This window comes from Erinaceus europaeus, chromosome 16 (genome assembly GCF_950295315.1).
Source record: "Erinaceus europaeus chromosome 16, mEriEur2.1, whole genome shotgun sequence".
Classification (NCBI taxonomy): domain Eukaryota; kingdom Metazoa; phylum Chordata; class Mammalia; order Eulipotyphla; family Erinaceidae; genus Erinaceus; species Erinaceus europaeus.
This window is the reverse complement of record NC_080177.1, coordinates 72,331,031-72,345,205: the sequence shown is the minus strand read 5'-3', so window position 1 is coordinate 72,345,205 and position 14,175 is coordinate 72,331,031. Positions and strand designations below refer to the sequence as shown.

General features: G+C 38.0%; 1 protein-coding gene across 1 annotated transcript; it reads right to left on the bottom strand.

The window, feature by feature from the left end:
- Positions 1–2,839: 2,839 nt before the first annotated feature.
- Positions 2,840–3,775, bottom strand: LOC103126398 (olfactory receptor 4K1-like). Its single transcript, XM_007537304.2, has one exon. It carries the CDS (start codon positions 3,773–3,775, stop codon positions 2,840–2,842), a length of 936 nt encoding a protein of 311 aa, XP_007537366.1.
- Positions 3,776–14,175: the final 10,400 nt, after the last annotated feature.

Genomic DNA, 14,175 nt, shown 5'->3' with positions numbered 1-14,175 from the left:
GTTTGAATGTTTGAAAAGATCTTTACTTTTCTTCATACTTGAAGGATAATTTAGCAGGATATAGTATTTATGTTTGCTAATTCTGATATTTTAATAACTTCAGTATGCCATTCCACTCTCCACTTTCCCCTGGGTTTTTGATGAGAAATCTTATGAAAGTCTGATAATTCTGATATGATTTTTTTTTTAGTAGCCTGCTGGTTTTGGATAGTTTTACTATGATGTATCTTGCTGTGTGCTGTTATGGATTCAGAAATTTAAGTGTTAACCTTCTTGGATTTCTTTTTTTATTTTTTGAATTTCTATTTTGAATATTGTCCAGATGTGGAAAAAATTCTGCTATGATTTCTTTGAATATGTTCGCTGCTCCCCTCTCCCTTTCTTCTTCCTCTTCTTCATCTTGTTTTTCTTCTTCTTGGGTCCTAATAAATCTGATGGTGTCTTCCTTATGAAGTCTGCTATTTTGTAGAGAAGAGTTTCATTTTTCCTAAACCTACCCTCTCCAACAGCTTTAAATTCACAGAACGTGATAGCTGTGTCTGCTAGCATTGGTGTTCTCTCTTCCACCAGTCTACTTCTGGACCTTTTACCTCAGCCTGAACTGCATACACAGTGTCCTTCACACCCTGTAGCTCTAGAGTTTCTTTCTTCAATTTTTATTTATAAACTGGAAATACTGACAAGACCATTAAATAAGAGGGGGTACAATTCCACAGAATTTAGTTTTTTTCTGTACCTTATAATTTGTAAGATGAATCTGTGTCTGTATGTTACATTTAGTTTCTTGAAGTTTTATAAAGAGTTTTCTGAACTCTACTTTTGTCATCCCCCCCCCCTTATTTGTATCTATCTGATCATTGGAATTTCTCTTATCACTGTCTGTGTATTTCTTGATTTCCACATTTATTGTAGCTTCTGTGTGCCATCAGGAGGTGTTGTGGTTAAGGTGTTGAATTTCTCTGTTAATATATCTTGGCGGGGGAGGGAAGATTTAATCATGTGTTACCAGGCTGGCTTAGTATCTGTGATGTCAATATAGCATCCCTTACTAGGTTTCACCATGGGGGTGGGTAACAGCATGAGGGAATTCCTTTCTCCTGAATGTTCAGAGAGAAAGAAAGATTTATTTCCTGTAGCATGCCAGTGCCTAGGTAGCTCACAAAGGATCAGCTCTTAGTCAGGTTTTTACATTAAGTCCTGCTGGTCCTTGTGGGTAGTTCAATATCTTGATGCCGTTGAATTCCAATATACGCCCCCCTCCAATTCTCCGCCTACCTCTCTATGATTTTATGATCTGTTTTATAAGTACCAAGATGGTGCCAGCTGCCGCTGAGCATGGCTTCTTAAGTTTTGAGAATCCCTCCCTCACGCCTTTTCCATCCACTGATCAAGGTTGCCTGCATCCACTTCCAGCTAAATGAATTACTTAAAAAGTTACAGTTGTAAATTGGTGAGCTTCTAGGTGATATATGTATGTTTGTTACATTAAATAAACCCCCAGAATGAAGCACTGCAGTTGCTAATCCCTTGCTATGCTACTAGAAGTTGGCTGGGATTTATTTTCTAGCTGGCTGTGGGATCCTGAACTGTTTAGAGTGCTTTAACTTCAGTTGTATTTTTTTGCTTAAACATCATTGAGTCTTTATGGGCACTTCAATATTCTGTTTACCCTGAGTTCACAGGTTAAGCACCCAGACATACTTTCCTGCACTTGGAATTGTGCTCTGCAGCAGAACTCCCAGGTTAGAGCCAGCCATCACTGAATATAGATTCTTGAGTTCTGAGAATCTCCTTTTTTTCCCCCACCCACTGGCCACATTTATCTGCACTCACCTGTGGGTTAGTGAGTTTCTGAAGAAACCCCAGTTGTATTTTGTAAAATTTTTCTTTTGCTTCCAGGCTTATCACTGGGGCTTGGTGCCAGCACTATGACTCCACCTTACTCACTGTAGTCATTTTTCCTTTTTTAAAAAAATTGTTTAATATTAATTCTTTAAAAAATTTTTCCCTTTTGTTGCCCTTGTTGTTTATCATCATTGTTGTTATTATTATTGTCATTGTTGTTAGATAGGACAGAGAGAAATGGAGAGACGAGGGGAAGACAGAGAGTGGGAGAGAAAGATAGACATCTGCAAACCTGCTTCACTGCTTGTGAGACAGCCTCCCCACCCCGTAGGTGGGAAGCCAGGGGCTTGAACCAGGATTCTTATACCGGTCCTTTTGCTTCATGCCAACACCACAGGCCAGCTCCCATTTAATTTTAATTTATTCAGTTTCTCTCTAGAAATTGAGAAGGGCAGGAAAGATAAAGATAAACACCCGAAGACCTGCCTCTCCACTTATGAAATGCCTATGTTACAGATGGAGAGCAGGGACTCAAACCTAGCTCCTTGTTTACAGGTAACTAGGTATGCAATCACCCTTATGTGGTTGAGATTTCAGGTGATTTTTTTGTTGTTGTTGCTTTTTCTAAATTATCAGGGGAGAGATCTGAAATAGCTCTGACTCCATAGCCATGCCTCTAGAAGTCATCATCATCATTATTATCATTAAATTTTGGCCTTAGTTTTTTTTTTTTTCCCCACACCAGAGCAGTGCACAGTTTTAGTTTAAAATGAGATGGGGATTAAACCAATAAACTTTGGTACCTCAGAATGAAAATCCTTTTGCATAACCATTATACTCTTTCCCACACCCTATATAATACCTGTATTCTGGCTGAAAATCCAATATGCTAAGCTGATAACACATATCATTAACAAAAGTAATTGGCATGAGGTTGTGATCCAGTAGAGGTTTGCTATCTTCCATTCAGGAATATTTTACCTCACAGTGATCCCTAGTTTTTCCAGGAGCTGATGTGACGGCTTCTCAGCTTTTGAAAAGCTGATTTAACATCTTCATTCCTTAGAGAGTAGATGATGGGATTCAACAGGGGTGTGCAAACAATATAGAACAAAGAAAGGAACTTATCCACAGAAAGTCTGCTAAAGGGCCATATGTAGAAGTAAATGCAAGGCCCAAAGAAAAGAATCACCACTGTGATGTGGGCAGTTAGTGTAGAAAGTGCCTTGGATGACCCACTGGAGGACCTTCTCCGAACAGTGATCAGAATGATGGTGTAGGAAACGATTAAAGCCAGGAAGCAGCTCAGAGATATCAGGCCACTGTTAGTCAGTGTCAGAATGTCCATCTCATAGGTATCCATGCAAGCCAGCTCGATCACCAGGGGCAGGTCACAAAAGAAGCTGTCTACTTCATTGGGGCCACAGAATGGCAGGTCCACTGTAAAGACCAGGTGGCTCACAGAGTGCAGGATGCCCACAGTCCATGAAATCAGCACAAAAATCACACACAGTCTCCGAGTCATAATTGTGCTGTAGTGAAGGGGCTTACAGATGGCTATAAATCTGTCATATGCCATAGCAACAAGCAGCATCATCTCACTCCCAACAAAACTATGGAGAAGGAATATCTGAGCCATGCACCCATGGAAGGAGATAGTCTTGTGCTCGATGAAAAAGTCCACAAGCATCTTGGGGGTGGCAAAGTTAGACTGACAGATGTCAATGAAAGAGAGATTACTGAGCAGGAAGTACATGGGGGAGTTCAAACGGGAGTCAGAGGAAATGATGATGATGATCATGATGTTGCCCAGCACTGAGGTCACATACACTATGGAGAAGATGGCAAAGAAGAACAGCTGGAGTCCCCAAGAATCTGAGAGTCCCAGAAGCACAAACTCAGACACCACTGACTGATTTGTGTGAGCCATGTATCCAGCCTATGGTTACCTAAATGAGGAGAATAGTGCAGTGGTTAGTCAGCACCATGGTTACTAAATATGCACAAAGGAGATGGGACAAGCTTTCAATTCCAAGTCAGTTAAACTTAGTGAAATTGTATAAGTGATCAGTTGGCTAATATTTCTCAACTATGACTGCTTTGAGAAGTGGCAGAAGTCTGAAGGTGTGACAGGCATGGCTTCTAGCATACTTAAGGAAATATGACATGCTTATTCAAAATGAACACATAGTAAGTAGTAAACATAAAAAATGAAGTGGAAACCGATGGACATGAGAAATTAATTATAACCATAAAAATTACAGAGAGGAAATAAATTACACCATAGTGACAAGATAAAGAGACACTGAGTATTATCAGACTCGTAGTTTATTTAAGGAAATACTGGAATTTAGTAGACAAAACTAAGGAAAGAACTACTTCATGGATAATAGGAAGTAAAAATATGAAGGTTATTCATAAGGAGTCAGTGACTGAGCCACCTGGGAAGAGGAGAGAGAAATAAAAGAGCAAGAAAATTAAGCGGGGAATCCCAAATGAGGAGCAAATTGTAGACATTTATTTGGAGTGCAGCACTAAACAGACTAGATCATCTTCTTGAAACTGAGATTCACAAAGTACTTGGTCATGTTTTAAGCATACTAAGAAACAAGTTAATGCAGTTTAGAAAGAATTGACAACTGTGATACTCAAAGTGTTTCTGTGAAGATTCAATATTTATTTCCTCTTTTTAACAATAGTTGATCATAATTCACCTTCCAGAACACAAAGAAAAGATTAGAAATAAATTTCCAAGCGTGATTTTGGCCTCTTTCTAAACAGTCTTTTGTTCTTTTTAGACATACCTGACATACCTGGACTTATCAATATCTGTTCAGAAACTGTGCTTTTGGAGATTTTTAAAAATTTTGGTGCAGTTTAAATATGTAATAGATATTCAAAAATAATATTCAAAGTAATGCTTCAGTTTACTTTGAATGCTTTTTGACATTTCTTTCAATATATTAGGCACTATATATGGTCACTTAATCTGTCATGTTTTGGTCTGGAAACATTTTTTCTTTAGTCATGTGCACCCAACAGTAAATAATAAGTATTTTCTTCATCCTTATAAAAATTTTTTGTTTTTATCTTTAATAATGTTTTTAGGTTAGGTTATTTAAATGTGATTAATGTAATAATAATTTAAAAGTAACAATTATTCCGTTTACCATAAACTACACACTAAAATATATCTGAACTATTTATAACTTTACTTGTATATATTTAACCTGGCTGTGAAGCTTTAAACCATAAAATTGGAAATAGTCTATTTTTGCACTTTTTTAAAAAAAGCTACAATGTATACATTATGTATAAGAAAACACAAACTTGAAGAATTCAAGAATATAAATAAATTAGTGAAGCATGACTTGACCCAAGTCTAGTGAGCATCATGGAATTCTTATTTTTCTGATCAAGAAATTACATAAATGGAGATGAAAATGAATGAATATCAGAAATTAGAGAGATTCCCAATTCTGAGTCTAAAAAGTTCCTAAGTAAATATTTATTAGTTTTGAATACATAAAATTTTACACACTTGGGACTATGTACAGTACTTTGTATGAAATATGAGAAATATTGTCTGACAATAATTTAATAAGATGACATTAAAGAAATGAGGAAGGGATATCTAATCTTTGACAAAGGTGCCCGGATTATTAAATGGGGAAAGCAGAGTCTCTTCTACAAATGGTGTTGAAAAAAAATGGGTTGAAATATGCAGAAGAATGAAATTGAACCACTATATTTCACCAACCACAAAAGCAAATTCCAAGTGGATCAAGGAACTTGGGTGTTAGACCAGAAACTATCAAATACTTAGAGGAAAATACTGGCAGAGCTCTTCTCCATCTTAATTTTAAAGGCATCTTTAATGATACAACTCTAATTATGAAAAAGACTAAGACAAAAATAAGTCAATGGGACTACATCAAATTCAAAAGCTTCTGCACAGCAAAAGAAACCACCACCCAAACAAGAGAACTCCCACAGAGTCGGCAATCTTTACATGCCATACATCAGACGAGAGGCTAATAACCACAACAGATGAGTGGCTGAGAAAGCTGTGGTATATATACACAATGGAATACTATGCAGCTATCAAGAACAATGAACCCACCTTCTCTGACCCATCTTGGACAGAGCTAGAAGGAATTATGTTAAGTGAGCTAAGTCAGAAAGATAAAGATGAGTATGGGATGATCCCACTCCTCAACAGAAGTTGAGTAAGAAGATCTGAAAGGGAAACTAAAAGCAGGACCTGACCAAATTGTAAGTAGGGCACCAAAGTAAAAACCCTGTGGTGAGGGGTAGACATGCAGCTTCCTGGGCCAGTGGGGGGTGGGAGTGGGTGGGAGGGATGGGTCACAGTCTTTTGGTGGTGGGAATGGTGTTTATGTACACTCCTAGTAAAATGTAGTCATATAAATCACTAGTTAATTAATATGAGAGGGCGAAAATCAATTGTATGTCTCAAAGTTTTTCAAAACACAAACTGAATCTTTTTAATATATAGGCTGTGTAATTGATATGCAGACTCTCTCAAAAGCCTAGACCAAGTAGATCAGAAGCAACCAATAGCATAGCTATATACAAGATACTGGGTACTGTACAGCAAACCCTAACAAAAGGACTTTTCAAAGTTTACCCAATTACCAAACAATGTGATGATAACATTAACTATCGATTGTCTTTTTGAACCCTAAGACAGCAGGAACCTCACATCTCCACTATAGAGCCTCTACTTCCCCCAGTCCTGGAACCCTTGGATAGGGCCCACTTTCCCGTATGACTCTCCCAATCCATATCAAATAATATTGCATCTGCTGATCACAACCTAACCAACGCAACGATTGCCTCCTCAACATGCTTCACTTCAGACTGTGTCCAGAGACTTCAGGTGTGGAATGACAACCCTTCAGCTTCATTACTCAGGTGAGACCTTTCCTTTCATAGTATACTCTAATTCCATCTCAGGTGGTTCACTTTCTAACAAAGTCCCAAAACCTAGATATACACCAGTTTCTGTGAGAGAGAGCAGATGTTCACATGTATCCGTAAACTACTGCAAAATATATACCTGAAAGCAGAAGTACACTAGAGTTTGCAGTGAGTACCCCACCCACAACACTTCCTCTCCACTATTCCAAGCTTTGGGTCCATGATTGCTCAACAATTTGTTTGGCTTTGTATGTTAACTCTCTTTTCACTCACCAGGTTCCAGATGTCATCAGGATGCCGGCCAGGCTTCCCCAGACTGAAAACCCCACCAATGTGTCCTGGAGCTCAGCTTCCCCAGAGACCCACCCTACTAGGGGAAGAGAGAGGCAGACTGGGAGTATGGACCGACCAGTCAACGCCCATGATCAGCAGGGAAGCAATTACAGAAGCCAGACCTTCTACCTTCTGCAACCCACAATGACCCTGGGTTCATGCTCCCAGAGGGATAGAGAATGGGAAAGCTATCAGGGGAGGGGGTGGGATATGGAGATTGGGTGGTGGGAATTGTGTGGAGTTTTACCCCTCCTACCCTATGGTTTTGTTAATTAATCCTTTCATAAATAAAAAAGAAAAAAAACTCACAATATATAAAGAGCTTGCCAAATTTAGCAACAAGAAAACAAATGTTCCCATCTAAAAATGGGGAGAGGATATGAACAGAATATTCACCATAGAAGAGATCTAAAAGGCCAACAAATATATGAAAAAATGCTCCAAGTCATTGATTATCAGAGAAATGCAAATAAAGACAGCAATGAGGTACCACTTTCACTCCTATGAAAAGGCAGCAGCAACAAATTCTGGAGAGGTTGTGGGGACAAAGGAACCCACCTGCACTTCTGATGGGAATGTAAATTGGTCCAGTCCCTGTGGAGAACAGTCTGGAGAACTCTCACAAGGCTAGAAATTGACCTTCCTTATGACCTAATAATTCCTCTCCTAGGGATTATGTCTTAAGGACTCAATCACACCCATCCAAAAGGATATATGTACATCTATGTTCCTAGCAACACAATTCATAAAAGCCAAAACCTGGAAACAACCCAGATGCCCAACAACAGATGAATGGCTGAGAAAGTTGTGGTATATAGACACAATGATAAAAATTTAAATAATGAAAATATGATAGAGGACTGAAAAATATTGTGAGGAGTATTGTTTTTACTAAATTGCCATTAAAATAAATATTTTAAAACAAATATTTACATATGATATAAATAAAATATAATTTATCAAAAAAATAAAATAATAAAATAAAATTTATCAAAAGATAAAATCTTTGGGTCTGGAAGTGGTACAGTGGGTTTGGTGCCCAACTTGAAAGCTTGAGTGCAAAACTGTATCGATGAAGTTTTAAATTTGATTCCCAGGATCACACATGAGAGTGTATTTCTCTCATAAATAAATCTTTAAAGTCATGTTTAGAACTTGTAAAATCATTCTTGCTGTACATCTATCATAGCTATCTTTGATAAGTACTGGGGAAATCTAGATGGCTGTGTCCATTTTCCAGGAAGCTCCATCTCCATGGATAAGTTTGTTAGTGAGGTGAGATAAGCCTTTGCTTAAGCAAATATATCTGGAACACCCTTTCCTGTCCCTCGCTAGTTTCTTGGACATTGTGCACATATGGAGAATTTCAAGCATTACTCAGGTCATTTTATAGGATGGGATATCAACTGAAAAAATAATATAACCACTGCTGTTGAGGACAGTTAAATAAAGGTGGAGGTCTGGGGCTTGCACCTGAGGACTGAGTACTCTAATGTGTGCACTCCATCATGTGTGCTACCATCCCACTCTAAGTTTTTGATTTCTTATTTGTTATATATTTGAAAGAACTATGTAAAATATAGTGATAAATAACTGTGTGCTGAGTTTACTATTATAATTTAAAACTTCTCATACATTGATAAAATTTCACTTCCATTCAGGTAAAGCCAGTCTGAATGGAAAATATCTGCTTCTGAGCAGGTTAGCAAGCTATGACACTCTAAAAAGAAAAAAATGAGTTTAAAATCAAATGATATTAGAATTAAATAACCTTTTTTATGAAGTAATTTTCTTTCTTTCTTTTTTCTTTCTTTCTTTCTTTCTCTTTATTCATTTTTTTCTTATTAAGCTAGCTAGCCTAATCAGCCTGATTCACAGTACCTGAGGGCCCTGGCTACCTCAGATACTGGCTGGCTAATTTTCCTGAATGACACCTACTGCAAACTCTGAGGATACATAGAATCTGTCTTCCTAATCAGCCTGGCTCCCTAATTTTTCTGAATCTGAAATAACTTTTTAAAGCAAACATAATTTACTAAATTCATGAAATGAAGATCTGAAAGAAGATTTTACTATTTTTCATGCAGCTACTACCCCTAGTCTTTAGAGTACTACCAATAAAAGCAAGTAGAGTTAGTTCTCACTATCACTGCGAAAGACAAGTTTCATTATGAAAATTACTTCAGAGTTTGCACAGAGTTATATAGTGCTTCTCTAGAGCACCAGGGAGCAAAAGGAAGAGTCTTTTTGGTCACCAGTTTTAGAATGTAAGCGATTTCTGGTCTCTACTTAAAAAAAATGGTAAACTGAATGTGAAACTAGTCTTCTATTACAAAAGAAATTTGAATTTGTGTGTGGTACTTTCTTGACCTAGCCACTGATTTTCCTGAGGCAGGTTATGAAGTTAAAAGTGATCCAGTCAGACAGAAGAATAAAGTGAAGTTTACAAGGCAAGCAGTTACACTGTAGAAGAGTCTCCTTTGGGCCAAACTATAGGTTGCTCAGTCAGATTGGCGAACAAAATAATTAAGAGGTATTGGTAATGATGATGTAGATATAAGACTTGAGAAAGAGTCAACATATGATATAGAAGATTAAAAAGATAAACTGATAATTCCAGTAATAGCAGTAATTCAACTCTCTTCTCTATATAATTACAACTATATTTAATGTTTTACTCTGTGTGATCAAGTTCTACTTACCAATATTGAGAGAAATCAGAGATAAAGAACAGCTTTAAGAAGAGGGACCTCCAAAACCCATTATTTTATTTCTCAGAGTGAGTTACAAAGGTGTATAAAACAAACAAAATAAATACCATACCACATACACCCATATATTAGATGTCCAATTTCATAGATTGCAAAGGCCAATTAAAGAACTGTGTGAAGTGAAATCATCTTGCTGTGGGAGTAATTAACACAATGTTGGTGGCTTTTCCTCAAAACAAGATGGAAATAGTCTCCTTATAATTGCAAGAGAGGAAATTATCATATGGGGGAAAATACAGTGACCCAGAAGCTTGCAACAGCTACGTTTGCGCACATCAAATGACCTCTTTCCTCCATGTGTCCTGACTCATTGTAGAGAGCAATCAAACCCCTATACAAGAGTAGAGTCTGAGGGATTTCATATCAGAAGAAATGTAAATTTGAGAGTGGGTCTAAGAAAATTATTTTTCTCTAAACTTTTATTTCTCCACTTATGTGGACAAACTTAATACAAAATTTTCCCAACTCCATGCCATTAATACCCTACTACCAATTCTATAGTTGGAATTCTACTTTAGCCATACATCAGACTAAGAAAAAAAAAATGCTTAGGTACTTGTAAGTGGTTATCGCTGTTATCTAGCTCACCTTAAATTTTTATTTACTTTTTGGTCATTGCCAAGCTGATTTTTATTCTCAGAGAAAAGAAAGAGAGAAAGAGGAAACACCATGGCATCAAAGCTTCTTCCAATGTAAGAGGGGCTGGACTTGAACCCGGGTCATGTGCATGGCAAAGCAGGTGTGCTATCCAAATGAGCTATGCTGCCAGTTCTTAAGTTTTTAAATTAAACACATTGTTCATTTGTTGCTTTTGTTTCTTCTTTCTTCCTCTCTACTTCAAGAATATAAGCGCCCTATGGGCAAGAATTTAATCTCTCGGGATTACTATTCGATACTCGTGATCTATCACAGAACCTAGCAAATGGTTGACAATTAATAATGGTTCAATTAATAAAAAATATAATGACCGCAGGGTTGCTACTTTTTATTTATTTATTTATTTTTTCATCATATTCATTTTCTTCATCCATCTACACTGAATTAGTTCGTTCGGTATGCTTCACAGTCTTATATTTCTAGGATCTGCTAATGACATTACCTTTGAACTGGAATACCCTACTTTATCCCCTCCTGGCTTTTATTTTGTTTTTTTAATATTTATTTATAAAAGGAAACACTGACAAAAGCCATAGGATAACAGGGGTACAACTCCACACAATTCCCACCACCAGAACTCCGTATCCCATACCCTCCCCTGATAGCTTTCCTATTATTTATCCCTCTGGGAGCATGGACCCAGGGTCATTATGGGTTGCAGAAGGTGGAAGGTCTGGATTCTGCAATTGCTTCCCCGCTGAACATGGACATTGACAGGTTGATCCATACTCCCAGCCTGCCTCTCTCTTTCCCTACTGGGGTGGGGTTCTGGGGAAACAGAGCTCCAGGACATATTGGTGGGGCTGTCTGTCCAGGGAAGTCTGGTTGGCATCATGTTAGCATCTGGAACCTGGTGACTAAAAAAAGTTAACATATAGAGCCAAGCAAATTGTTGACTAATCATGAACCTAAAGACTGGAATAGTGAAGATGAAGAGTTGGGGTGTCTCTGTTTTGTAGATATTTAGTAGGCCTATTTTAGATTCCAAAGAGACCATGACTATACTAGTTTTTTAGTTTTTTTTTTTTTTCCTGAGTCTGAAATCTGATATACATACAGGTGGATCCAAGTTATTGTCTGGGGAGATGATGTCATGGCTGGAAAAAAGACCAGAAAGCTGGATCAGGGAAGAGAGTGTCTCTCAAATATGGGAAATATGTATAAATATTGTTGACTATAAACCCCACTGATTTGTTCAGATCTGGGGCCCATGTTCAGCTTAGGAGCCTATGTGACCTCTGCATCCCTATAGATCTGAGCTCACATTCTGTGAGTAGGAACATTCCAAGCTGTCCCAATATCAGGACCCATCTTCCTCAGGTGTAGCACAAAGTATGTTGTCCAGCCCTCTTTCAGAGGATGGAACATTCTCTACCACTGTTGGTCCACATTGAGGGCAAGGTCCTATGGGGGCCCACAAAGGGGTCTGTTTTGTTGTTCCTGATACAGATGATCGATAACAATGGAGAGAGGGATTTACTCGAGGTCTAGGCCCATCATGACTGTTTGGGAATCTCAGGACTCCCTGACTACTAGGGCCCCAACCCCCAGCCTTTTTCCGTCTTTCCCTAGGATGGTAGGGCTCTGAAGAGATTTCTTGAGGAGAATCAGCCTAGGTGTTGTCTTCATGTAGTCCTCTTGACTCCACTCCATACTAAACTGTGAACTTTTCCTGTTCCTTAACATCTTTTTAAATATTTTAATCTTTAGAACTAGGACTTCCTATATGCGTAATTACACCACCTTGGGCTGCAGAGAGGTCCCTCCATATGCGATACCTTAACACCAGGGCTTCCTTCCATGCATAGCTTCTCCTATATAATGCTAGAGCTTGAGTCTGTGCTGCACGGCAATGTGCACACTGTACCCTTTGAGATAGCTCTTTGCTATCAAAGTTTTTATTATTACTACTACTACTATTATTATTATTTTGCCATCAGCATTATCTCTCAGATTGGGTGACTGCATGATGAATCTATTATTCCCATTGGCCATTTCCCTGCTTGCTTTCTTTCTTTCTTTCTTTCTTTCTTTCTTTCTTTCTTTCTTTCTTTCTTTCTTTCCTTTTATTCAATAAGACAGAAAGAAGTTGGAGAAAGACAGAAATGGAGAGAGAAAGAGAAATACTTGAAATATTTATTCTCTGATTTTGAAACTTTCCAGCTCTAGGTGGGGACTTGGGTCTTGCACCAGGGTCACAGGGCATGGCCTCATGTGAACTGACCTGGCCTCGGCATCGTCTAAGTCTTAATATAGTATGCTAATAGATGTTTGTGTCTTTGCTGATCACATAGTAGAACAAGTGATTCTCTCTGCATTTTCACTTGCATTTTTCTTGGATGTTAGCGTCATCATTGAGTTTTCTGTCCAAGAGTCACAGTACATGAACAATAAACTGTTTCTTCCTAATCTTGGGGAAGTTTTCTACCGACTGCCATTTACTTCCTGACTAGCAAGAGCTTGTTAGAAATTAAAGACATTAACCTTATGAATAATATTGCTTTCAACCCAAGTTATTCATTCAATTTTATTTCAATTTTATTTGAATGAATAACTTGGCTTAAAACAACTTTTTATGTAGACAGTTTATAGATATAGTAACTTGAGTTTTTCAAAATAAATATGACAAGCTATGACTGTTTATAGGCATATCTCAAAAAGACTTCATGTTAAAATAAGAATTAGGAAGTGGTAGAATTATCTCTGGTTCTTCAATATACAGATGAAATATACAGCTATTCCTAACTTTTTTTTTTCTCCAGGGTTATTGCTGGGTCTCGGTGCCTGCACTACGAATCCACTGCTCCTGGAGGCCATTTTTTCCATTTAGTTGCCCTTGTTGGATAGGACAGAGAGAAACTGAGGGAGGAGAGGAGACAGAGGGGGAGAAAATGTAGACACCTGTAGGCTTGCTTCACCACTTGTGAAGTGACCCCTCCTGCAGGTGGAGAGCCGGGGGCTTGAACCAGGATCATTGCACTTTGAGTCAGGTGCGCTGAACTGCTGTGCTACCACCTGGCACCCTTATTCCTAACTTCTAATGCTCCTTCTTTCTCCTACTCCTCTCCTCCCTTCATTTCACTTTTTTTCTGTAGTCTCTCCTAGATTTCCTGTATCTCAGTTTGGAAATGCTGAAAATTATGACAAAGAAACAACTTGCCATGGTATATATACACAGTGGAATACTACTCAGCTATTAAAAATGGTGACTTCACCATTTTCAGCCAATCTTGGATGGAGCTTGAAAAAATCATGTTAAGTGATATAAGTCAGGAACAGAAGGATGAATATAGGATGATCTCACTCTCAGGCAGAAGTTGAAAAACAAGATCAGAAGAGAAAACACAAGTAGAACCTGAACTGGAATTGGCGTATTGCACCAAAGTAAAAGACTCTGGGGTGGAGGTGTGTGGGGGAGAATACAGGTCCAAAAAGGATGACAGAGGACCTAGTGGGGGTTGTATTGTTATATGGAAAACTGGGAAATGTTATGCATGTACAAACTATTGTATTTACTGTTGAATGTAAAACATTAATTCCCCAATAAAGAAATTAAAAAAAAAGAAATAACCTGCCATTTCAAGAATATAGCTATCGCCTCTCCTTTCCCACCAAAATAGAAGAG